The sequence below is a fragment of the Chironomus tepperi genome, unplaced genomic scaffold (genome assembly GCF_022539635.2).
Source record: "Chironomus tepperi strain 1889 unplaced genomic scaffold, CSIRO-AGI_Ctep_v1 contig_191, whole genome shotgun sequence".
NCBI classification, from domain to species: Eukaryota; Metazoa; Arthropoda; class Insecta; order Diptera; family Chironomidae; genus Chironomus; species Chironomus tepperi.
Window position 1 is genome coordinate 42,489 of NW_027226313.1, and position 25,988 is coordinate 68,476.

Consider the following 25,988-nt stretch of genomic DNA (forward strand, 5'->3'; position numbering starts at 1 on the left):
TAATTTGTAATAATTTTCGTGAATCAGAATTTTTATTGTGAATTCATTAATATATCAGTGCTGAAAAATCTAAAAATAGAAAAGCCATATTTGTATGTCATGAATAACAAATTAGATAAAAAAAATGTTTTAGTATTAAAATCCAAATAAATTGTGCCTGTAAGCAATAAAAGTTCTTAACGATGACTAAATGATTTTATGGATGCACTCTTTCAATGCATCAATATTCACGTCATACAATTTTGCACAACAATAAATGAAAGACATTTTAGTAAACAAACATATACATACAAATGTATGATCATCGGAAGCACGTGCAGCATAAAAAAGCTTATGCATACATAAACAAAATGACGTGATCGGCAAAAGAGAAGAAAATAGCAAAGAGAATGAGAAATGTATGCAGTTGTGGATGTTCAATGCATGAGAAATCTACATACAAACATCTTTTGTTGTGCTCATTCATTCAGTTTCAACTCAAGAATTGAGCGGATAAGAAGCCCAAAAATCTCGTTCGCGAATTTTTTTCTCAGTTAAAGATATAAGAAAAAATTGTTCCACTTTGCGTTTTTAGAAAATAACATTATTTGTGATAAAATTTCATTCAACATAGTGCAAAAATATTTAAAAAAGAGAAACAATCGATTCGATTTTTTATAGTTTTTTTAATAATATCACAAGCTAATAATAAAGTATAAAAAGAGAAAGAAGAAGAAAATTTCTTACATGCAGAATGAATTTAAAAAAAAAAATTGTTTATTGTAAAAAGTGCAAACAAAAATAGAATTAAAAGAGTAATTTTAAGCATTCCGGTGCAATTATAAACAATTGAGTGTTTTAATGAATCACAGATGTAATAATCATATGTGTTCTCAGGGTCTGTGAAATGAAATCTCAATCACTTTGTGATCTGCAGTATAAATTGTATGTATATTGATTTTACAATAATTCTAGTGATATTTGCTCAGTAAATTTACGAACATGAGATTATTCACAGGATAAAAGTCATGTGATTTACTTCTTAAGTTTCTTTATGAAATATATGTGAGAACGGTGGTTCTGAAGAGTTGTGACAGGTTCTACTTTTGTAAATTTTGTGTAGAAATTTAGAATTTAGTGATCAGTTTTAAGTTTATCGCTTAAATAAATGTTGTCTACCTCACTCATGTTACGTAAAATAATAAATGAAATCGGAGCAAAAAAAGTTGAAAATTTCAAGATAAAAGATACAAGAAACATCTTGAATGAACAAGAATGATCTTGTCATTTAAATAAATTTTCTAAAAAAATTATACATGAGATAAATAGATTGAAAATGCTTGCACAAGCTTGTGGATAATGAGATTTTTTTGAGAGTAAAACAAGTGATCAATCAAAAAAAAAAATAGTCCTTATCATGAGAAGATTTATTCAATGTGTTCAAATATCTGTGTCATTCACACATAATAGTATAACAGACGCACACTTATTGGGCACATAGTAAAGAATTTATTAGCAAAAATGTGAGAGTCGTGTTCTCGATCAAAAGAAGAATGTAAAATTGTGTGTGAAAATTGCACTATCAATTGTTATCAGTGTGTGGAATTTTAAATCTTTATATTGTATATGTGATCATGCCCGGCAAACTCTCAACAATACTCATTTCCTCTCTTCTGGCGCGCAGAAAGTACATTTTTACGAAACACAAAAAAATCTCATGTTTCAGTATTTCTTGTGTCGTGGTATTGATCGTACATAATCTCAAGACGCTCCCCAGATTTTGTTCAAAAAATATACAAAAAGTTAAATTTTCCATAACTAAATTTTTTTAAAACATTTTAAAAGTGAAATTTTTCAAAATAACTTTAAAAATCTTTTTGGACAATTTTATTAGAAAATAAATTTTAGTTCATTAAAAGAAAGTTTTATTAATGTGATTTGCAACAACAACAGTGTACTTCTAGTGTGAATTAGTGTGGCTATTTTTAAAACTAACAATAAACAACTGAGAAAAAACGACAAAAGCAAAAAATAAAAAAAAAATATGAAAAACTTGAAATAATTTTTTGCGACTGTAGAATTTCAAAACAAAGAATACAAAAAATTATACATTTATCCAAGAAAAGATTTTTGTCGTGGTCTTACCAAACGACAAAGAAGAAGCATCGAAAAATATTTTAATATCAACCGCTCGACTGAAAAGAAAAATTTAGAAAGGAAGGAAAAAAGTCGCAGTAAATGCATTTTTATGGAAAGAATAATGTAAAAAAAATTTCATGAGTGTTATCACTTATCAGTTACATTTGTATACACAATTTATATATAAGCACTGTGTGTGAAGTGTCTACATTCTCAGAATTATTACTTTTACTATACTGTCTCTCATGTAATTTTTTTTTTATTTTCACTTGTCTTCGTAGTCGTTGTAATATTTTTTTATTAGTAAATGCCGCATTTTTAGAGGGCATCAGATGCATCTAAAGATATCATGAGTAGAAAATTGTTTTCGGTCTTGAGAATTCTGAGTTCAAAATATGAAGGAAATTTCTTATTTAATTAAATGATAAGCACACATATTATAATTAAATGTTTATGCCAGCTTATACAGTTAATATTTGTATACTACCTTCTTGCCCGAGTGGACAAAAATTTGGTTATAACTAGATGATGGCAAGTTAATGTCTAGTTCTAACGGATTTTTATCCACTTGGGTTGTCACTAAATTAAAATTAATTTGAATTATTCAGACCTTTAATCATCTGTACATCCATTGTATTACATGGCGCTTAATTCAAAAAATTACTCTAAAATCAGACTTATTTTATTAGACAAGGATTTTTAAATTTAGACAGTGAGAAAATTTTAAAAATAACCATAATACAGGTTAAACAAAACTATTAAATTATTAGTTAAATCCAGAATATTTACTAATTAAATTCGTAAATTTACCTTCGCAATATTTTATCACCATCATGAAATTATTGAAAATAATCAAAAATTAATTTTCAGAAAACTGGAATAGTTCAACAAAAAAACTACCAAGTATCATAAAATATACAAAAGTGTTAAAGTAAAAATAATCAAAGTGTTACAAATAGACACATAAATACAACAGACCATTATTGGTCAATAGAAGTAAAAAAGCAAAAAAGTTATTTTTCTTATCAATTTATTACAAATTTGTGAACAACAAAAGAGATAAAAAAATACGTTATCGAAGGGATAATTGCAGTTTTCCATACTTGAAAACCTCATGGTAAGTTTAATTAGTCATAATTGTTTAAGAATATTTTAGAACGTTTTCTTTGCTTTCCTCTTTGATGCAAATCATTATGCTAAAAGTGTCAAAATTCTTCAAATTCAATTGAATCATCCAACTTGCTGTCGTAGCTCAGTTGACTTGAATTTTGTATAAGATCGAGTCCACTCAAATCGACTATTCCAAACAAAAACCGAGTCGACTTCGAGGTCTGATCATAGCTAAATTAATAAAAATTAAAGTATTTTTTTATGAATCTAATAAATTTTGTTGACTCGAGTACTAAGAGATTTGGGCTGCATTCCTTTAAAAAAAAATGCAAAATCTTTAAATTTATTCAAATTTTCAAAATTATAATATTCTCCTAAAATTATAAACACTCAAAATAATTATATAAGAATCAGACGATGTTTAAGGTACTTAACAATTTAAGCAAATGTTAAGCACAATTCCATATTTTTGTCACCTTCAAAGATGGAATTTCAACTGAAAATTTCTTTCATTCCTCTTTCTACAATCTTAATTTTTTCTTTCACTCATGATCATTTATATTCTTCTTTTTATGTACAAAAAATGCAACTTGCAGATCTGTTTCTTTAAAGAGTTTATTTTTAGAATCTGCAGCCTGTTGAATTTATCTCTTTCATTCTCTAGTCGTATGTATCTGTTGATGATGTTGAACGTGGGAAAAATGAGTTATGATAAATTTTAAAACCAACAAAAAAAGCTTCAAAAAACATTCTAAATTGAATATTCGTGATAAGAATATTAGCAAAATTTGGTTGTATTTGAAAATTATTTTCAAAAAGAATTTTACAGCCATAATTAAAATACATTAACAAATATGTTAATAATGTAATTAAACTAATTTGTGTTTTTGACTAAGCAAATCGACTTAAATTTGAGTATATGGACAAAATCTATGCAAAAACATTTAAATCAATTTATAATTCATACAGCAATAAAATGCATCAGAATCAAAATATTGCAAAATCACTCAATTAACTCTCATCAGCCATATATGTATGTCGTTCCAACAAATTTGTCTCGTAGAAAATCGTAAATTCATTTTGTATTTGTAAAATCCAAACAAATCAATTAAATTCTTTAAGTAAATCTTTAAAGCAGAGAGAAAAGACTGCGAAAATAAAAATTCCCACGAGAATCAAAAAAAGAATTTTTTACGAAAAAAAAAATTCATGACTCTTTTATCTTTCTTTAAAAAGTTTTGTGCCACACAGAAGAATGAAGCAATAACAGTTTAGTATGGAGTGAATTATTAATGATTTATTGCTTCACTCTCACAGCACATAAAACTGTCGATCACTGCCAAAAGAGCCATTCTATACAAGTACATTCACTTGATATTTCAGTGCCACTATTACCTGTTCACTTGTTACCTTATGGGCAAATTGAAGGGAAAATATAAAAAATTTAAAAATAATAAAAATGGGTGTACATACACCGACCCATAAAATTATTTTGTTTATTATGGAATGAAAAGTGAGTACGAAAGAGAAAACAATGCAATTATTATGCATGAATAAGGTAATTCTTAAATATTTACTGGAACAATGTTAGTTGACGTCATGGGGAATTTTATATGCATTTTTTACTGTACAAAGGTGCCGCAGGGTAGTTTCTGTCTGACTGACATAATTTTTATTGTTTGTCAAACGAAACATTGTTGCATGTTACATCAAGATGTAATTTTATCACTCATAAATTAACATAATTTAGGGAACATTGACTCATGACGTCCGGAAATGCCAGAATTATTTAAAAACAAAAGATTCGATCTTCCTCCTCCTCCTGGATGTCATAAATGACTTATTCTGTATACGACTTTAATTGAAAATTAAGATGCATATGTAAGCAGAATAAAAATTAAATATGCCAAGTCTTTAATCGTCACCAGTTCATTTTAATTTTTTTACGAGCATTCACTATTGTCTTAATAAAAAATGACACTTAGTATATTCATATTTTTTTCTCTTCATCATTAGTTCTTCTGTTACTGATCTTGGAGAATAATAAAATGAATAACTGGCCATAATTTAAATATTGAATCCATAATTACAAATAAATACTTGCAGAATGACTATAAAAACAACAATCATTATTATGAACAGCACACTAAGTAAACGAAGGCAATTTAAAGAGAGCTGTCGAATGAAAGAGAAAAAAAATAAAATCATCAAGCACAAAAACCGCAAAGATGATTGGCAACAACTCATGTTTTCATACGTATGAATGTATTGTAAAGAAATGTGAACATGCGATCGAACAAGTGAATGGATGGATGGAGACAATGTGGCTACGAATTTCAAAATAAAAGGAGAAAAAAACGCGAAAATCAATATAATTAATCATTCTCCAAATCATTAAATTACATTACGTCGGACTCGCTTTTTGCTCTTTAATTTATACATCCGATCTCTTTTAAAAAGTTTAAATATCTCAAATGTTTTTTTTTGCTGTGCTAGCCAGAATGTTGCCTATGATCAACTTTGCGAATCAAGTGTGTGGCAAAATATGTCAAGAATAGGAAATGGTTTGAGTTTTGAGACATAGGCGCAGTTTTTTCGATCTTTTAAGGTTCTTGGAAGTTTTCATGAACTGCTTCAACCTTGACTTAATCGAATGTGAACTGATCATGGAGACTTTTAAAAAGTTTAAAATCTTGTTTCGAGATCATTCATGTCTAATCGAATTTATTTTTTTTTTTTTCGCCAGATGCCTATGATCAACTTTGCGAATCTGGCAAAATATCGAAATGGTTTGAGTTTTGAGACATTAGCGCAGTTTTTTCTATCTTTTAAGGTTCTTGGAAGTTTTTATGAACTTCTCAACCTTGACTTAATCGAATTCTGATCAATTGTTTCGTCATTCTTATATATGTCAGTCCTAGCTACATGACATGATCAGTAATCATCCCTGTGAAGGTCCTTGTGACAAAGTAAACTTTAAAGTTTGCATTCTCATAAAAATTAGGTAACCCGAAAACCATGAGAAAGAATAATGATATGTGAGAAATAGTGAGTCGACGTCTAAACAACTCACAAGACTACTTAGTGAATAAAAAATATACAAATCTGAACAGAGATGTTTGGAGCAAATCTTAATGTTACCCCACTAAGAGTTCGAGTAATAAAAAAAAATCTGAAGAGAAGAAAGAACGCGAAATCCTTTAGTAGAACTTTTCGAAAGATGAAATAAACAGAAAATTTACGTCATCGAGTCATGTTTTCTTTGCTTTCATTTCATCATTTGTACTTTTTTTTGCTCTTAAGCGGGTTCATGAAGGAGACACGTGTCAATTTAAAATGAGTTGTAGTTGTAAATTTTAATGATCAGTTTTTTTATTATTAAATTTTTATTGACCAGAATAATTTTTTGTTTGTTTAAAAGAAAATAATTTTTAGGGTTAATGAAGACATAACAGATGATTGACCGTTAAATTTCCTCAATTTAATTATGAAAATTTACGATTTACCAGAACTCGAAATCGACTTGATTTTTATGTGAAGCTGAGTCATTTTGATTCGATTTTCAATACGAAATTCATGCCTACCTCAAGCTCTGAGTTTTACAGTTGCTTTTTATTGTTGATAAAATTGATAAAGTATTCAAATTAAAAGTATGGAATATAATTGATAGAACCTGTCAAGTCAAAAGCAAACAGGTGGACAAAATAATGAAATTTTGACTTTTATTTCCTTTTAATAAGCAATTCAATAATTTATAAACTTGATTAACACCAGTAACAAATAAAAATATAATGAATTTAAAAAAATCGTTGAAGGTTTTGCTGGTTAAGCAAATTAATACATTAGGGGTCGTTTACATATTAAGTTCGCATTACAAAGTAAATAATTGCATGTGGATGAATTGAATTCAATATAAATTCAATTCAAGGGAATATGGAAGTCAAGAGTCTGTGTTCATTGGAACTCAACCAGATGCTCCTCAATCAGTTTGTTGCTTATTGGATAATTGGTCATGGTTATAATTCAAAAATTAAATAACCAAGTTACGATCTGTCAATGGCAATAAAAATTTTGATTTTTAGCAAATTAATTCAAGTTTTGTGACATAAATTTTTCCATAAACACTTTGCATATCCATCGTAAAACATCATTATGTTTTTTTAATAGTTATCAAATTATAGTCAAACTCGGCAATCATTAGTTCCTAACTGTATTCATAGTTCATGCTGTAAATTTTACGTGCAAAGCTGTGATTAATTTTATGTGTTCCATAACACGTTTACGACCTTTAAGTAAACAAATTATGAACTTTTATGACAAATGCAATAAACTTTCCAGATGATTCCTATAATTTCAACTTTAAAGACTTAACCAATACATTTTGAACTTGCATCGAAAAGATTCTTCATTATCTCAGAATAAAAGATACTTGAAATTACTAAAAAGATAAAGCTGATGACGTGAAGAAATAAAACAGGTTGAAACTTGTCATTGACGATTTGTATGTGCATTAAGAAAGGCATAGTATTGAAGTTTTTTGAATAAATTGGCAAAATTCAGGAGCAAATTTGAATTCTTGTCTTGTGACCAATTATGTTCGATTTAATAAACTATTTAGTGAGACTGAACTGAATAAAATATTAAGCATTGAATTTTTTTGTGTTGGGGTAAGAGAAACAATATCATTGAAGCATTTACCTTTTATTTACATTGTGAATTACAGCGCACCCTGAATACAAGAAATATTATAGAAGCAAGTCTACTTAATAGCAATTATAATTGAAACAGCAAACGAAAGTTTCTTTGTGCAAACAAATTAAATGCATAAGGAGACTAGCAAATATCTTTGGGCGATGTAAGAAGAATAGAAAAAATATTTTTTCGTTTTATTACGCATACAAAAATTGTTTCTTAGTACCTACTTTAAAAACAAATCATTTATTTAGCATTAATTTAAATATTAGTAAAAATAGACAAAAATAGTTATGAGTCAAGTTTATGACCAGTTAATGTCCAGCTGATGACTAGTTCTAACGTATTTTTGTCCTTTTGGTTAAAAATGAAAGTTGAGGGCTCATCTAAGAATCGCAGACCTGTCTTTCTGAGTTTTAGATGCACAAGCCTGGAGTTTTCAGGTGTGTTTTATATTTCGTCCAATTATGAAGGCCTGTAGATTTGAACAAACCCTAGAACTTTGAAATATTCTGTTTAAGTTTCTACTGCAATTAATTTTTACCTATCATAAGTAAATGACCTATTAAAGGTCTAATACTTAATTGTTGGTCTTAAAAATCAAAATAATCATAATCCTTTATTCACGAATTTGTTATATGGTGTGAAAAATTGAGAAACTGTTTGAGAAAATAATTCATTACTTAGCACTCCCGAGTGACGCAAATGATTAAGGCTCATGGAGGCTGATTGCCTTTTTCTCTGTCATTCTGTCTTTAGTATTTTTAGAGAATCCAAAAATGAGATTAATTACCATACATTTCGAATGAAAACTTTATCAATTAAGAGCTTTAAAGTAGCAATGATATCTACATAACTCTGTCATATAATCTCCACAGAAACAGAAGTTAGTAAAGTATACAAAATCCTGCAAGTCATGCTCTGAAGATATAGTGCACTAGTTTTCAAGACTATTAATAGTATCGATGGAAAAGAGATAAATATTTACAATCAATTTAATCAAAAAGCACCCACAAATGTCGTCATTGCAGACATTTACTAAAGAAAATATATAAGAAGACATTAAAATACACATATAAAGGAGAAAGAAGAATCAAGTAAGACAGAAAAAAATAACACAAAAAATGAACAAAAGAAGAAGAAGAACTGATACAAATACTTTGGAATGCATTTTAAACTGCATACTTGAATATCCGCGAAAAGAATATGCGTAAGAGCTAAAAATAAATATAGGCTTTGTAATTTGATTACATATTAATCGATATAAGGGCCATCATCAAATTTAGGGCCAAAATTTGCAAATTAGATGCTCGAATTCGATTTAGACTAGTGTATTATCAAAATTATCATATTAATTTCATCATAACTGCATAATTTAAGATACTATGCAAGCTTGTAGGGCAACCAGATGCAAGATATCATAAAAATATTGATAAGATGAAAATGGGACACAAAATAATTGAAATCTTCAAAAAAATATATTTCTTATTCTTAGCTTTACAAAAATCCATGTTGTTATTTTTTTGTTAATTTTGTTCATTAACAAGTTATTTCTTGATTGTCGTTAAAGCATACATTTACATTCCGGTTGTTGTTAAGAAACAGAACAAAAATCTGTCTGTGTATTTTACTTAAAGCACATATATACGTGTGCATATTTCGGCCTCTGAGACTGAGACGAGTTTATTCTCTTTTACTCTTTATTTTTTTTTTCTTTCTCTCTGCACTAGAGTCACATGTTTATTTGCATCATTTAACAACTGATTAGAGGATTCTATTTTTAGAAATGAAAAAGTATATATTCAACTAAATGACTCTGCAGCTAACTGAAATTGAAAATTAAATTGATGCTGTGAATATATTTTTATAAATTTAAATTACGTTTATTGTTATTTATAGTTTCTCATCAGCACTGAGACATTTACTTACGAATGTACACATTATGTCTTTATTCTAATAGGAAGCGCGTCTAATAGTTCAATAATAATGTCGAACATCGGAAACAATTTATACTCATGTCTATAAATAGAATAATGTATGCAGAGAAAATAAAACAAGTTAATAATTCATGACGCATTACAGGTTGAGATGCATAAATTTTTTAATGGTTATTACTACTTCAACTATTCAAATTCAGTTGCCAAATGCATGCAAATTTTAAAAACAAGCAATTTTTTTTAATTAATTTGTGTATTTTTCTGAGTATTTTAGAGATTTTGTGCCCAAAATAGATGCTAGAATCTTGCCTTACTATTTAAAAAATTTGATATAGCTGGCACGAGTAGAGAGGTTTATTTGGATTTCAAGTCTTAATATCCAAACAGACAATGAGCATTCACATTAATGACCATACTCAATTTTGCGAGCATTCTCTTGTGCATGCTCCTTGAAATTGAGTGTTCAATATTCATATTGAATTATTGACCATCCATAAACTATGCATTTACTTAAAGACAAAACGCTCTTAAGTTTCCATCCCTATTCAAAAGTAACAACGTAAAAATATTAAATTAAAAGTTATTGATTCGTGTCAGAATGTCATTTTTTATGATAAATTGGCATCAATATCGCGATGTGATCGCTTTGTCGTCTCAATTATCATTTAGCTGTATAGCAACCAGTCTATTAAGATCTACAAGTAGTATACGCTGTGAAGATGAAAAATGAATTTGCGCCGTGATAAGATCACTTTAAATGACTTTGACGATTGTGATCGGAGTCAGTAGAGAAAACAAGTCTCGTCTTTATCACATTGGAATAATTTTATAAATTCATTGTGACTAGGCTTGAGCTCCTGCATTAAAAAAAAAATCGAAAAGAGGTTCAATGTCTCTAATTCATTTTGACCGTAATTATACGTCTGTAGAACTTTGTAGAAAGTCTAATTAAAGAGTAAATATCTGTGCTTAAATTGACCAGACAAAATTTCAATATTTCCTCATACTTATTTTCTTATAAATCATGTTTCAAGCATTTCGTTTTCAAAATAATGAACATGAAAATTGGCAAAAATTCTATTTAGTTGTACCTAAACTGTCGAATATTTGACAAATGGAAATTTCCGTGTTATTTGAGTCTTTTACGTCAATATTCTTAAAACTTTTCTCATCCTTTTTTTTCTAACGTGTTAACGCCTTCAATTAGCACAGAGATGTAAATCCAGAAATTAAAGCACAGCAGATACGTCATACGCAAATAATCTTAAGAAAACATTGCATTATTTTATTTAACAAAAAATTGTGTAGATAAGAAAAGGAAACAGTAAGTGATACAAGCTTAATTCAACAAAAAAATCTAAATATTCTCCTACGTATATTGATACATGAATTATGCAAATTAAAAATACACACAATGTGTTAATTTGACAAAATCTACATGCATGACGAAAGCAAAAACAGAAGTTTGTCTCATTTATCATTTGAAAATTTGATTTTTGTCAATATTTTGAAAGGGTGTAGCTGCAGAAAATTGTGAACTTTTTTTTCTTGTATTTTAACGATTATAAAAATATCTCAAGACTACCAACTTCTTCTCGAAATTGATGAGGGAATTAAATCTTATTTTAGCGTCAGTTTTGATAACCTTTCTCAGATTTTGGTTCCAATTTTAATTCATTTTATTATTAAAAAGTTTATATTTAGATTCTATTTTGTATGCGCTTCATTCACTCTGTATGAGCCTCTTTTACTTTAAAATACTATATTTAGGAACAAATTTATTAGTAAACCAAACACAGGCTTCAATTTTTATCACATCATATTTCTTAGAACTACAAGATCTAAAAACACCGCATTACTAAAAACTTGACATTTGACAGAAATTAGTTTTTTTTCTGTTTTTTGCTTCAAGTGCTGGTCAGTGCTGGCATAATTTACTACCAATTCATAGATTTAACATTGAAATTACCAGATTAGAAAAAGGCAAGCCCGTAGGCAAAAACGGAGACAGATTTGTCGTCTGTGCCTGCCACAGAAAATTCTAACTTCAGTCCATCTCGTTGTTGTTGTACTTACCTACTTTCTTACTGCAACAATGTTCCTATGTGGAGCTTAGGATACAATAAAAGCTTTCCATCTGACTATGTTGCTGGTTCTGTCACCTAGTTTGAATGAATTGTCTATGTGCACATTAAACTGATATCCCTTCATCACTGTTCTGCCTCAAGAAGGTTGAGAAGCTTGGAGCTCCTTGTCACCATTTTTCTTGTGGATTCCATCCAAGGACGGTATAGCTAACCGACTGTTATTGTACTCTAAATCAATTTTTCCTGCAATACTTGACGGTATGCTACACTAGTTTTATATATTTTAAGTCGTGTGCGGTTAAGGTTATTTTTGATGTAATTTATAAAATTGCCGAAACCATTGACAATAAATGACAAATTCATGTTGAATAATAATTTAATAGAGTGAGAATAACATCAAACTCTAAGCTTAAATTGTTATTATTCATATAAAAATACAATAATAATAGATAGACAATAACTACAAAATCGTGACCATGTAAAATATATTTGGTCGAATAAAAAGTAAAAACATAATTTAAGTGTCTATTATTTACCATTTAAATAATTCAATAGATGGCTCTTAAGAACAATTAATCACATAAGAAGGTTTATTTGCTATTTGAAAGTCGATTTCATACTTTTTAAGTTAATGACCCACTTATTACATACCACAATACAACTTGAGGATTTTATCATATTAAGACACTAGGAATAAGGACACAAATCCCAGGGATAAAGTTTAATAAAATATAAAATCATCCAAAAATCTAAAATAAGAATAAAAGCTCTGAATAACCAGCTACAAGTATCTCCGTTATCATGTCTGATTCAGTAAATGATCATAGCATCATCACAAAACATTTATGGACTGTACGTTAACAAAACAACAAAACAGAATGAAATAATAAATAAGCTCATGAAGGAGATGAATAAGAAGAAGAAGTTGAGAAGGCGAATATATGATTTCAGTCTATTTTTAGAATGAATAATATCATAATAAAATGTGTATACAAAAAGAGTGTAAAATAAATGACCTTGTTTCATTGGAATTGTGTATATACGATTTATTTTCGTTGTCGCTTGGTATTTTACTATAGCTGGACTCGTAGAAATTCGCTCAGCAAAAATTATATTTTGTTCTTATCTACTCTGATTGCACGAATAATTAAATTAAATTTGTTAGTCAATATTGAATTGTAATTTTGTTGCTTAATGTGAGTTAATTTCAAAAAATTGTCAAACTTGCCAATTAAATTGTGGAAAAAGAGTTAATTGCTTAATTCATACTTAATTCAATTGCTGATGATACTGCAAAGATATCGGTGTTCATCACGCAATGTCAATGGCTGTTATTACTATTAATATACTCAATTGTGGTAATTAATATCATGATTACCGTATCATAGACTTCCTCTTGATGCTATTTTTATCTTATGATTTATTTTTATTTCATACTTGGTATGCGGCAAGATTCATATGCAGTATACACGCATAAAGCAATGCAATGAGATTCTATATATGTAATCTTCTCTATTACTTCATTCACGCGCTTTTTATATCCCACTACTTTACTATCACTAATACACACCTTGCTTATGTACCCACTTAGTATTGTATTATTTAAGGGTCATTTACTCATCTCGCTTATTATCTATTGAGCATGCATATGAAATATCATCTCATGTTGTTATTGTGACTGTTATTTTTCAAGAATGTTTGATGTCGTTGATATAAGGGAACGTTCGGAGATCATGTAACGCTTAGAAAAGAAGGGAGGGGGTCAATTCGGGATATTCTTAACATTCAAATGTTTCGTGTTTTATACGTGTTTATCCATAAAAGTTCTAACGTTCGGTCTGTTAAATTAATATTTTCCCATCAAGTTTACCGGGGATAGTGCTAATCAATGTTAAGAATAGAAGCATATCATGGCCGTGAAGCAGCACGACACGTTGAAAAGTTTAATAAAAATCAAATTCTATACGCAAAGTTCTCAAAACAATTCAATATAACTTTTGCGTTTTACTTCTAATTCTTAATAATTTAGTGAATCCACAACCTTCATAACTTTAATTCACTTCCATGTAAACGATTCAATAAAATAGAAACATAAACCGCAACAAATAAAGGGTCGACCGTGAATGAGTAAACATTTAATTGTAATTAAGAGAATTGTATAAAATTGTCGATAATCCAATTGTTTAGAAAAAGAAGTAAGCATACAACCTCTTTTCTTTTTGTAGAAGACTGAATTGTAAACGGCCGACCTTTTCGTTTCGACCAACTGTTTGCCAACATTATTTAATTGAAAATCGAAATATATTGAAATAAGGTGGAAAGAAGAAAAATTAAAAAAGAAGTGAATTAAATGAGAAATGCTCTGTTTGCTGAATACTTTAGAAAGTTTATCGTAAATTTTATTTTTATTTCGCTTAAATATCGTCCGTTAAATATTGATTAGGAAGGAATTTATGGCGCATAAAGCATTTTTGTAGTATTGACTCTTATTGCCGATGTACGTACGATTAGCAATTGCTAAAAATATTTTATTAATCACTAAGAATTCCCAAAAAAATCAGAAAAATTCATAGGATGTGAGAACCTGTATTTACTTTTATAATGCTGTGAGACAGACTGTTATAGCTTTCTTAGTAATTCCTTTTTGGATTAGAAACTTGCAGAGAATTTGACATTTACTTAACAAAAATTTAGGTAATATTTAAATATGAAGTGAATCGGAAATTCTTCAAATTCTTTATATAACAAGTCACATGAATAATTTCTTAATTAGCCAAAAATAACAAAAGAAAAAGGAATTTTATAAACTGAATGTTAAGTCAGTGGCAAGCTCTTGTTTAAAAATTTTTATTGACGTATACATTTGTTTTAATAAATGTTTGAGTATAGGATTATTGAATTTATTTCATTTCCGGATTGAGTCAGTAGTTGATGTATGTTATATGAACATTAAGCAACGACAATTATTAAATTAAATTTAAAAGACTTAAAATTAGAATTTGGTCAAGAACTGCAGATTTGCGCATATAATATGCAGACCTACAATTCTTGACCGAACTCTAATTTTCTGGGATGTACCTTATAGGTAGGTCGTTCAAGACTATTTGATTGTCTACATGTCTATGTTGTCCGTAAGCCTGCATTTTGGACGAGTTCTTCTCTATATTCAGTAATTTTTAGCTAAATATTTCGATAACATACTTCCTGTTCTAAAAATGTGAATTGTCCATACACACATATCATATGACATTCTTTTGAAACATTTATGTAATAATACAGGATTAAGAAATATATACAGCACATTACCATGAATTTACATTAATCTGTAATATTCTACGCATTTAAATGCAACATTGTAAGAACAATGAAATGTTCAATGCTGTAAGGCACTCTACAATAAAGCAATAAAAAAGCTTTAGTCCATAATTACTTTGTGTCATGTTTGACATCAGCATCTTCCTTAAAAGTGCTTGAAGGGTTATTGAATCATCAAAATCAGAGTGAAGAATAAAAAGCAGAAAGAGATCAACACAACACAAAATCCATGAATGAAATTCAATTCATCCAGACCTATTCATCGGAGAACGATCGCCGAAGTATTTTTTTGTGTGTTTGTTTTTTTATTTTTTTCTTCGTTTTGCCTCGCGGTCACATACTAAGCATAAGGTGGCACAACGTTTTCTTATTCCATATATACATACTCATACTCATTTTTTTGCCTTTAAAAAACCGGAATGATAAAAATAGACTTAAAGTCTTTTTTTTTGTATTTTTCAATTTAACATTTTTTTATCGAAATAAAAAAAAAAAAAGTTAAGAAGAAGCGGAAAGCAAAGCATCACAAGAAAAAGCCTCTTGAGAGATTCTTGTTGTGTCGAGTTGTCGTGCGTGTCGTATGTTAAAGTAGAAAGATCTCTCTCAGTTCGTAAATAAAAAAAAATATTCTTAACTGAACAACAAAAAGAAATGAATGAAACCTTATTGGATATAAAAACAGGAATTTCTTGTGATTGGCGCCAATTGATAGTGTGCGGATTTCGATAAGGTGTTTAATGAATAAAAATGAAAAATCTGCATAAAAAATTAACAGAAATGTGAAGACGTAGTGAGATTATCGAGAGGTGGACTATAAATAAGAGGATCTTGATGTCTAACTGTTGCTCCATTGATTTTTTTTTCTTCTAAACTTTATTCTCTACTTCTACAGACAAGTTGTTTTTCTCCTATTCTATTGATACTTCTGATTGAATGACCATCCCAATGACTTCGCTAATGCTTGACGGTCAACAATGTTGGTAATTTGTTTCTCACAGTTAAATCAACGAGAAAGACGTAACCGGTTAAATCGCCAGACTCATTTTGGCGCATCTTTTCTTAAACATAAGTTGATTTCAACAAATTGGCACTGTGTCTTTTAATGCTTAAATAATTAATTACAAAAATAACTTTACATTTTTACTAAGTATTACAAAATAATCACTGATACGTATTTAGTTCATGTATGGTGATTCTCAGATTAAAATATGCTGGATTTCTCGCTCATTAATGCTTCTTAGCAACAGAAGATCTTGGCATATACATATACATATTTGGCTTTTTTCCGTTGCTAAAGCGCCCCAGTAGGCACATGACAACACATAAAGAATGTTTGAAATCAGCTTAATCCTTGCCGTTTGTAAAACAAGCTAAGTAGTGAACAAACCCGAGAAGCATCGTATTTTCGTCGTAAAAATGAGTCGTAAATTGGCCATCGGTGCCGTCAGGATACTTCGCGTCTTACCGTTAATACGTCGACGTATTGGTGCCCTAGTGAACACGATGACTGTTCGAGAAGGTTGAATTTTCAACCAATTGAATCTACCGGAATGCTGACTGAGTATGACAAATAATTCGCTATATGATCCGTCACACATATTTATGCATTCACAATTTCTATTCATTCACAGTTTGTGCTCTTACGGCGCATTCATATCTTTCCCAAACTTTGCAATTTAGAGCTCCTTTCTACTCACTAAAAACAAACTCAAGAAAAAGGAATTTTAATACACAGATTCCCATCGTTTCTTTTCTTCATCTCTTTCATTCCTTCTCACAGCCGTTTTATGTATATAAATCATAAAATTAATCCAATCACAGTTTGTAGATGAAAAAAAAAACTCAAGAGACACAAACTCACAAAAAAATTTCATGCAGAAAACGATGGAAAAATTTGAGAATCATCAGAATAGGAACATAAGTATAAATGGCTCATTTGCATACTTTATTTGTATTGTGCAATCTTTTCATTTATTATTTTCTCATCATCTCTTGCTTCTTGTTCTCTTAATGCAAAAAAATTTAAAACAGAAAAAAAGGCTTTGAGGCTCGACTGTTTAGATTTTCTTTTACTTCCTTTCCTTTTTATTGATATTGTAACATTATAATCGGAACATAAGATTTATATGAAGAATATGTGGACTAACAAATCCGTCAGCTTTATTGGCATTTTCAATCCAAAACGACCCAGAATTTGCTATCAAAATTTTGTTTGCGTGACGAATGTCTTGACTTCGTCTTGACATATTTCAATTCTTTTTATTACGGCCTGATTTGGAAGCTTTTCGAGAGCTACTTGATCGAGCTCGAGCTCGACTAACATTTCTTGATCTGGATTGTGATCTCATCCTTCGTACTCCTGAGCGTTTCTTCTGCAAAATTCTTGGATTTTCCTCTTGTGTTGGGTTAGAATTGACATTCCGAGTCTGTCTTTCAGTTTGTGCCAGAAAATCACGATCAACTATTGGCGCGTAAATTAGGGAATCTGTCATTTCTATAGAGTTTGTTGAATCTTCAGAATGGTCTGTGGACGAACCTGCTGTAATTGGATAAATATTAAACGACATTAATCTTTAAAATTTAAGTGTTAAAATAAGAAATAAGGCTTACATTTTCTAGATTCAATATTCGAACTTTCAGAGGCATCCATTTCTTGATGATTTGCAGCTTTTTAAGGAATTTGATGTTTAATGTTTGAAAATTCTTTGCAAAATGATTTTTACTCAAATGCAATGTGAACTGCGATGCTTAAATTTAAAAGAAAAGTATTTTTAGAAATTTGAAATAAGAACCCGAACAGACAACGAGCATACTCAAGAATATGCTTTCAAAATTGAAGATGCTCAATTATACTCAACAGCATGCTCATTTGAGTGAATCAGAGGAATTTTTGATTTCCTTGATTTTAAGAATATTTCACATTCAGATCTAATTTTAGGAATTAGAAGTCATTTATTAAAACAAACAGGATGTTTTAAAAATATAGTATGATTTATAATAGAAGATCCCTGTTCTATCCAAATGAAAATGTCTCTCATATCCTATTGAAAATGATTCATTCATTACTTTAAATGACAGTGTCTGCATACTCATATACTCGTGAGCTATATTATTCTGTTGAAATCATTAAAATTAATTTCCATATTGACCGGAATCAATGGACACATAAAAATGAATAGCCGAATTTTGTGAATAAGAGGAAAAGAAGAAGAAAGACAAAATAAAGTTTTTAGCATAAGAAAACAGATGATGACATCATTCTATGATTAACATAAAATAATTTAATGTCATTTTCTTATATTTTCAGCAATTTTTTGATATTTTTTATTCGTATGATCGAGAAAGGCCCCGCATCATTGCCGCATTGGGGCCATGTCTGTACTACGAACTATTGTCATAAATTTTGTGGCAATAATACTTATAATTGCCACTGTAGAATTAGTGGATGGAAGTCACTTAAAAACAATATTAAATGTCGGTTACCTGACAGCAATCAAAGGCGATCTTAAAGATCGCCAGGGTCTTGCCATATCTGGTGCAATACAAATGGCACTGGAAGAAATCAATAATGATACAAAAATTTTACCAAATGTAACATTAAATCTTAAATGGAATGATACGAGAGGTGATACAGTAATTGCTACACGTGCCATAACTGAAATGATATGCGATGACGTATCAGTTATTTTTGGACCGGAAGGCACCTGTTATGTTGAGGCAATTGTAACGCAAAGTCGAAATATTCCCATGATAGCTTATGTAAGATTTTATAATGTGCTTCTCATTTTCGTCTACGTGCTTGACACTCTCATTTCCATATTTTATTTTTTCTTTTCTCCTTCCTAATAGAAATGTTCAGATTTTCAAGCTTCAGCAATTCCAACATTTGCAAGAACAGAACCTCCCGACACTCAGGTGAGTCATTGACATTTTATAATGAAATCATTTTAATATTAATGACCATCGATTTATCTAGATATCAAGCAGCCAAAAATAAACATTTTTTTAATATATATTATATGCTTTTTTTTTAAAACTTTCGTATTTCCAAACAAAAAATTCAGGTGACCAAATCAGTTATTTCACTGCTAAATTACTATCGATGGAGTAAATTCACAATCATTTATGAAGAAAAATGGGAAAGAGTTGCAGAATCACTGACTCAACAAGCAAAAGCACACAATAAAACGATCAATCATAAAAGGCAGGTGGTCGATCGTCATAAATGCTGTGAGAATAATATGGACTGTTGTAGGCCAGGCTATTGGTACAATGTATGTCGTTTCTTCTTCATCAACCTTTTAAAAAAAAAATATCATTTCATTCACTAACTTATACACAATGAATAAGATCTCACGAGAATTGACTTCTTCTGATTCTCCTTCTTTCACTCTCAATGGGCTATAAAATAAAGAAAATGTAAATTGAAAGACTTAAAAAGAAATCAAAAGAAACGTCTTGTGTTGTCTAAGGATGCTATTAAGGCATAAAACGCATTTTCGGAAATAATTTTGAATTTGTTGATTTTGACTGCTGAATTTTGATTGCTGAGCTTTGCTCATAAACTTCTGTAGATCAATATCTGAAATTTCAATTGTGAGGTCTAAGCTGGATGTTTAATTTTCGATTTTTGTTTTCAAGGCAAGAACTCCAAAATTCACATTACAATAGTTAACCCTTATTTTGGAATAACATCCCGAACAGGCAAGAACCATGCTCATGAGTATAGTCACAAAACTGAGCATGATCAATTATATTGATTGAGTATACTCATGAGCACTATCATTTAAGTTAGTATGCTCATTATCTGTTAGGGACCTCTCAGGGTATCTTACCCTAACAGGCAAAGAGTATGCTTTTCCCTTACAGAAAGCCAATGTGTCAAACTCTAGCTCAAGACCCTCATCCTTCTTTCAATATTAACCATCATATAGACCCAAAACGAATATTGAATCTTTTTCTTATCGTGATCAGCAGCCACGATAATCTGATCAATAATCTTGCATCTTTAGTTAATTTCGCTATTATCAAAATTGAAACAACACATTTTTATTATATAGTTAATTTACAAGCACAACATATGCTTATTAAGAATAAGAATGGAAGGAAAAGAAGTTGTTGATCATCAACAATCCATCGTCATCAGCAGAATGACGAGCAAAAAGAAGAAATCATTTTTTGAAATATAAATTAAAACATTTCGCGTGTTGTGTGTGTGTTTTTTTTTGCATGCCGCTCGCGCTCTTAATCATTAAGCTTTGAGTTGCCTATTTAACATATTTTATTTTATTCTCTCCATTCCCGTCCATAATGAAATAATTAAAAAACCAGATCATTCAGAACACAATGAATGGAACGAGAATTTACATATTCTTGGGAACACCTGATGCTTTGGTAGACATGATGGGATCTATGGAGTCAATTCAGTTGTTTGATAAAGGCGAATATATGGTGATATTTGTTGATATGATGAGCTATTCTGCTGAGTAAGAAGTTAAATTTTAACAAAATAAATGGACTTTTTTATGAATTTTAATTTTTTTTTCTTTTTCTTTCTCTTTCCATTCCATTTCGACTTTCAGGGAGGCCAAAAAATATTTATATCGACTCGATCATTTCAGTAAATATAAGTCATGCAATGAAATCGAAGGATTTACAAAGAGAGCTAGAAGTTTAATTGTCGTCGTTAGTACCCCACCGACTAAAAATTATGAAGAATTCACTGCCAGAGTTCGAATCTTTAATGAAAGACAGCCATTTGAATTCCGAAATCCAAGCTTTCCCAACAAGCAATTTGTTAAATTCGTCTCAATCTATGCTGCATACTTGTATGATGCAGTTAAATTATATGCAAACGCATTGCACAAATTGCTTAAGAAGGAGGAACATGTGCGACCGTTAACAGATGATGTGATAAGAGAAATTGCAAGCAACGGAACTGCCATCATAAATGCCATAATTCAAGAGAAAAAATATCCAAGTAAATTAATCACTTTTTTTCTATATAGCTATTAAGCCTACTGATTTATGAAAATTAACGAATAAATAATATCAGATAAGAGTGTAAATTGATCTCAAGGAATACTTAGAAAAATTAAAGACTGTTGTCAAGGGGTCATTTACTTATTGCATAACACGAAACATTCTGTCGAGTATTCGCGACGTCTATCCACAACATACTGTCCTCCTTTGCTAGTGTTTGAAAATATAAAAGGCATTAAGATTACCAATTTCTTTGGATGTTGCGTCTGCTTTCCAAAGCTGTCAGTGACCAAATAATACCTAGACTTGGCAAATAATTGTTCAGTTCAAATAAATGCAAAGTTGGGCAAAAACATGGTTTCGATCGGATCATATTGAAATGTCGCCAAGTGGTAATCAGTTGTCGTCTCGTCGCTGTGATGGCAACATCTCATTATGTGCTGATCGGAGGTTGAACATGATAAAATACTTTTCAAATCATAAAATATGAGCTATTAGCTCAGATACGTTAAAACAATTTATCAGATCAAATCCCTAAAATTGTTACTAGACCCAGAAACAAAGCAATAAATTTGTCAATTGTGTATGACTGCTTTCAAGTACGTCCTCGAATTGACCAACTCAACCTAATATTATGAATTATTATGAATTAAAAAGCTTAATAAGTGAACGACCCTATATCACAGTGGTGGGCAACCTTTGTGCCACAAAATAATATGAACCACATACCATATGGGTTTTAGGTTCTAGCTTATCACCAAGGTGTGCAGCGGCATCAAAAAGGTTGCTCACCACTGCTATATCATATGAAATATAAAACATCAAACTAAGCAAAATTGTCCTCTAAAAAAAGTATCTCAAATTTAACAGGTGTAACCGGCGCTGAAATTTGGATGGATGAAAATGGAGATTCGGAAGGAAACTTCTCAGTTTTAGCACTTAAAGAGTCACATTTCTCAACAAAAGATTCAAACTTTACATGTGATCGTCATATGGTAACTGTCGCTACATTTCAAGGTCGAAATAACAACAATTCTCTTCCAGTAAGTTCTAATTGATCTTCATCTGTTCAATTCCAATTATACCAAAGCTTAAATTCATTTAGGAATACAAATTCAACAATATTCTGCGTATTGATTGGCCAAGCGGTGTGATTCCAACAGATGAACCGCAATGTGGTTTTATGAATGAGCAATGCATAAAAGATGACAGGCATGTCATTTCAATGATTATTGCTGGCACTTTAGGTCTCATTTTATTCTGTTCGGTTGTGGTAACAATAAGTATTTATCGGAAGTGGAAAACTGAGTTGGAAATTGAAGGATTATTGTGGAAGATTGAGCCACACGAGATCAAAGGATATTTTAATAACGATATTGTTTCATCGCCTAGCAAAGTAAGTTAAGGATTTAATTTGATGACTATGCTGCTTACTATTGATATTTAATCCCGTTAGCTTAGTCTTGCAAGTGCAGCCAGCTATGGATCAAGATATCAAGTTTGGACTACTACGGGAAAATTTCGTGGTGTAATTGTAAGAATAAAAGAACTGAAATTTTCAAAGAAAAAAGACATGTCAAGAGAATTGATGAAGGAATTCCGAACATTACGTGATCTAAGACACGATAATATAAATAGTTTTATAGGTACGAACTTGATAATATACCTAATAACATTTGATTAATGAATTGACTTATTGATTACATGTAGGAGCTTGTGTTGAGCCCATGAGAATTTTACTAGTCACTGATTATTGCGCTAAGGGAAGTTTATACGATATTATAGAAAATGAAGATATAAAATTAGATAATTTGTTTATTGCATCATTGATTTATGACTTAATCAAGGTAAATTGAATTATTATTTTTAAAGCAGTTCCATAGATACTGATCCATTTTAATTGTCCAATAGGGTATGATCTACATTCACTCATCAACAATGGTATTTCATGGAAATCTCAAGTCATCAAATTGTGTCATAACGTCGCGATGGATGCTACAAATTACAGATTTTGGATTGCATGATTTACGGCATTGTGCAGAGAGTGGATCTGTGGGAGAGCATCAATATTATAGAAGTAAGTATACAAAATATGCTTAAATTAGGGTTCGTCTGAAGTTGCAGACTCAGAGTTGCAGCCTTGGACAAACTTTAAGGAACAACCCAAAACTGCAGGCATACGCATCTGAAATGCAGCATAAATTCCTTTACTTAATCTATATTTCTCATCAGGTTTATTTTGGAAATCTCCTGAGCTTTTACGTAATCCAAATATTTACGGTAGTCAGAAAGGTGATGTATATGCATTTGCCATAATTCTCTATGAGATATGCGGAAGAAAAGGTCCCTTCGGCAGTACAGATTATGAACCAAAGCAAATTATTGATTTAGTCAAAGAAATTCCAACCGATGATAAGCCACCATTTCGTCCCGACATGGATTGTCTATTAGATTCTGATAATTGTCCTGATTATGTTATCAGTTGTATACAAGATTGTTGGAATGAAAATCCAGAACTTCGTGATGATTTTCCCACAATAAGAACACGACTGAAAAAGATGAGGGATGGAAAGTCGAAAAATATCATGGATCAAATTATGGAAATGATGGAAAAGTACACAAATAATTTAGAAGATATTGTGAATGAACGTACACGCTTATTGTATGAAGAGAAGAGAAAGACAGAAGATCTTCTTAATCGAATGTTACCACAATCTGTTGCTGAACGACTTACCATGGGACACGGTGTTGAGCCTGTCACTTTTGATGCTGTAAGTCATCATACTTGCTTTTATTGCCTTTATACTAATCCTTATGTATTGCAGGTTACGATATACTTTAGTGATATTGTTGGATTTACCCAACTATCAGCTGAAAGTACACCTCTTCAAGTTGTCAATTTTCTGAATGACCTCTATACAATCTTTGACAGAGTCATAAAGGGCTACGACGTATACAAAGTTGAAACTATTGGTAACTAGACTAAGGAACTGATTCCAAACATTCAATTAACTGTTCATATTCAATTCTAGGTGATGCCTATATGGTAGTTTCCGGTTTGCCTATCAAGAATGACGATCGTCATGTTGGTGAAATTGCATCGATGGCTCTTGATCTACTTCAGGCTGTAAAGAATCACAGGATCGCACACAGACCGACCGAAACACTTAAATTAAGAATTGGAATACATACGGGACCAGTTGTAGCCGGTGTTGTTGGACTAACAATGCCAAGATATTGCCTTTTTGGCGATACAGGTATGCTGTAGAATTGTTATAAGTTAATCAAGTTCATAAACCTTTTTTGTATTATCTCACAGTGAATACAGCATCAAGGATGGAGTCATGTGGCGAGCCATTAAAAATTCATATTTCACCACAATGCAAAGAAAAATTAGACAAATTAGGAGGCTATATAACAGAAAAGCGTGGCATAGTATCGATGAAAGGAAAGGGTGATGTTGTGACTTATTGGCTTATAGGTATGCTGCTGGCTGCTTGCATTCTTGGGATTTAAAACATTTTAATTGTTATCTTTTTATAATCTCCAGGAGCCAACGAATGTGCCATTCAAAAACGAAACGTTGATTTAAGAGACTTACCACCGCCATTATTTTGTCGACCTCGAAAGAGTCCCAAATATATTAGTGACTCAAAGCAACCGTCAATATCATGTATTACAAATTTCGGTACATCCGATAATCGAAGTATTCTTTGTGAGAGTCGGAGACAGTCAAATGCACAACGGAATGATAACGATGGTGCTTATAGTCTCCAAGGATCACATCGAGACTCATCCTCACCATTCATATCAAAGCCAAGGAAGTATGATATGACACCACTTTATATCAATAATAATGACACTGAAATGGGTTGTGTCAATGACACGACAGATGATTTGAGACGAGATACCATGAATGGAAGTGGTGAGAAACCGTATGCTATGGTTCGACCTCAACAAAATATAACAAATAGTTCAAACGATGATATTAGTAAGTTGGAAATTCCAGATTACGTGACTGATTTAATGATCGTGACTTTTAATTTTTTTTACGCGCTTCTTTTGATGTTTTTTCTTTTTCTATCCACCTGTTTATGCTGTTCTTTTGTTTAGATTAAATTCATATTTAACATACATCCGTATTTTTCGGACTCATGATTGTCATCTCTCATTTCAGGTTCATTAAGGCCATTTGAAGACCACAGTAATTTTAAAAAGAGCTATTCGCTCGATCCCTTTCCAGTACCCGATCATCATCAAATAAATAAACAGAACAACGAAAATTTCCGTAAACGTAAGAACAACGTAAGTGAACCTCTTAAAACAGTCAATGGTGGAGTTATAACATCATCACGAACCCAAAGATCTGATCACATACCACTTTTAAACAAGAATATGAAACGATGGCATTCGTTAGAATTAGAAGCAGTTCGCACTGATATTGATCATGAAGAAAGTAGTGGCTGTGAAGAAATTATTGGTACTAAAAAGTCATTAGGTCGTAACATTAAGTCATGGTTGATTGGAATATTTCAAAATCAAAGCAGAAGTTCCAATGGACAAAATGGAAGTGGTTTGCTTTCACAACAGACATCAAGTGCAATTGTTAGGAATAGAGCAGATAATGAAAGTATGAGTGTTGTGTGAACAAAACAAATGGATAAAAAAATCTCTTAAAATTTAAGATGTGTGAATTAAAATAAAAATGAAAATATGTGTACAAGTCGTAGATTTCTTAAATCCAAAC

At 30.6% G+C, this 25,988-nt stretch overlaps 1 protein-coding gene across 3 annotated transcripts; it reads left to right on the plus strand.

Moving 5' to 3' along the window:
• The first annotated feature begins 765 nt into the window (after positions 1-765).
• On the plus strand, positions 766-25,987 carry LOC139089678 (receptor-type guanylate cyclase Gyc76C-like). Of its 3 annotated transcripts, none has more exons than XM_070639263.1 (18): positions 766-924; positions 2,989-3,235; positions 18,567-19,018; positions 19,109-19,174; positions 19,324-19,533; positions 20,591-20,745; positions 20,842-21,239; positions 22,112-22,284; positions 22,347-22,637; positions 22,698-22,887; positions 22,952-23,088; positions 23,153-23,318; positions 23,474-24,012; positions 24,067-24,214; positions 24,274-24,498; positions 24,561-24,722; positions 24,792-25,232; positions 25,419-25,987. In XM_070639263.1, exons 3-18 carry the CDS (start codon positions 18,632-18,634, stop codon positions 25,886-25,888), a joined length of 4,158 nt encoding a protein of 1,385 aa, XP_070495364.1. In that variant the 5' UTR covers positions 766-924; positions 2,989-3,235; positions 18,567-18,631; the 3' UTR covers positions 25,889-25,987. The 3 variants fall into 3 exon arrangements, with proteins under 3 accessions (XP_070495364.1, XP_070495363.1, XP_070495365.1); XM_070639262.1 differs by lacking the exon at positions 766-924 and adding an exon at positions 1,505-2,241; XM_070639264.1 differs by lacking the exon at positions 766-924 and adding an exon at positions 1,505-2,213.
• Position 25,988: the final 1 nt, after the last annotated feature.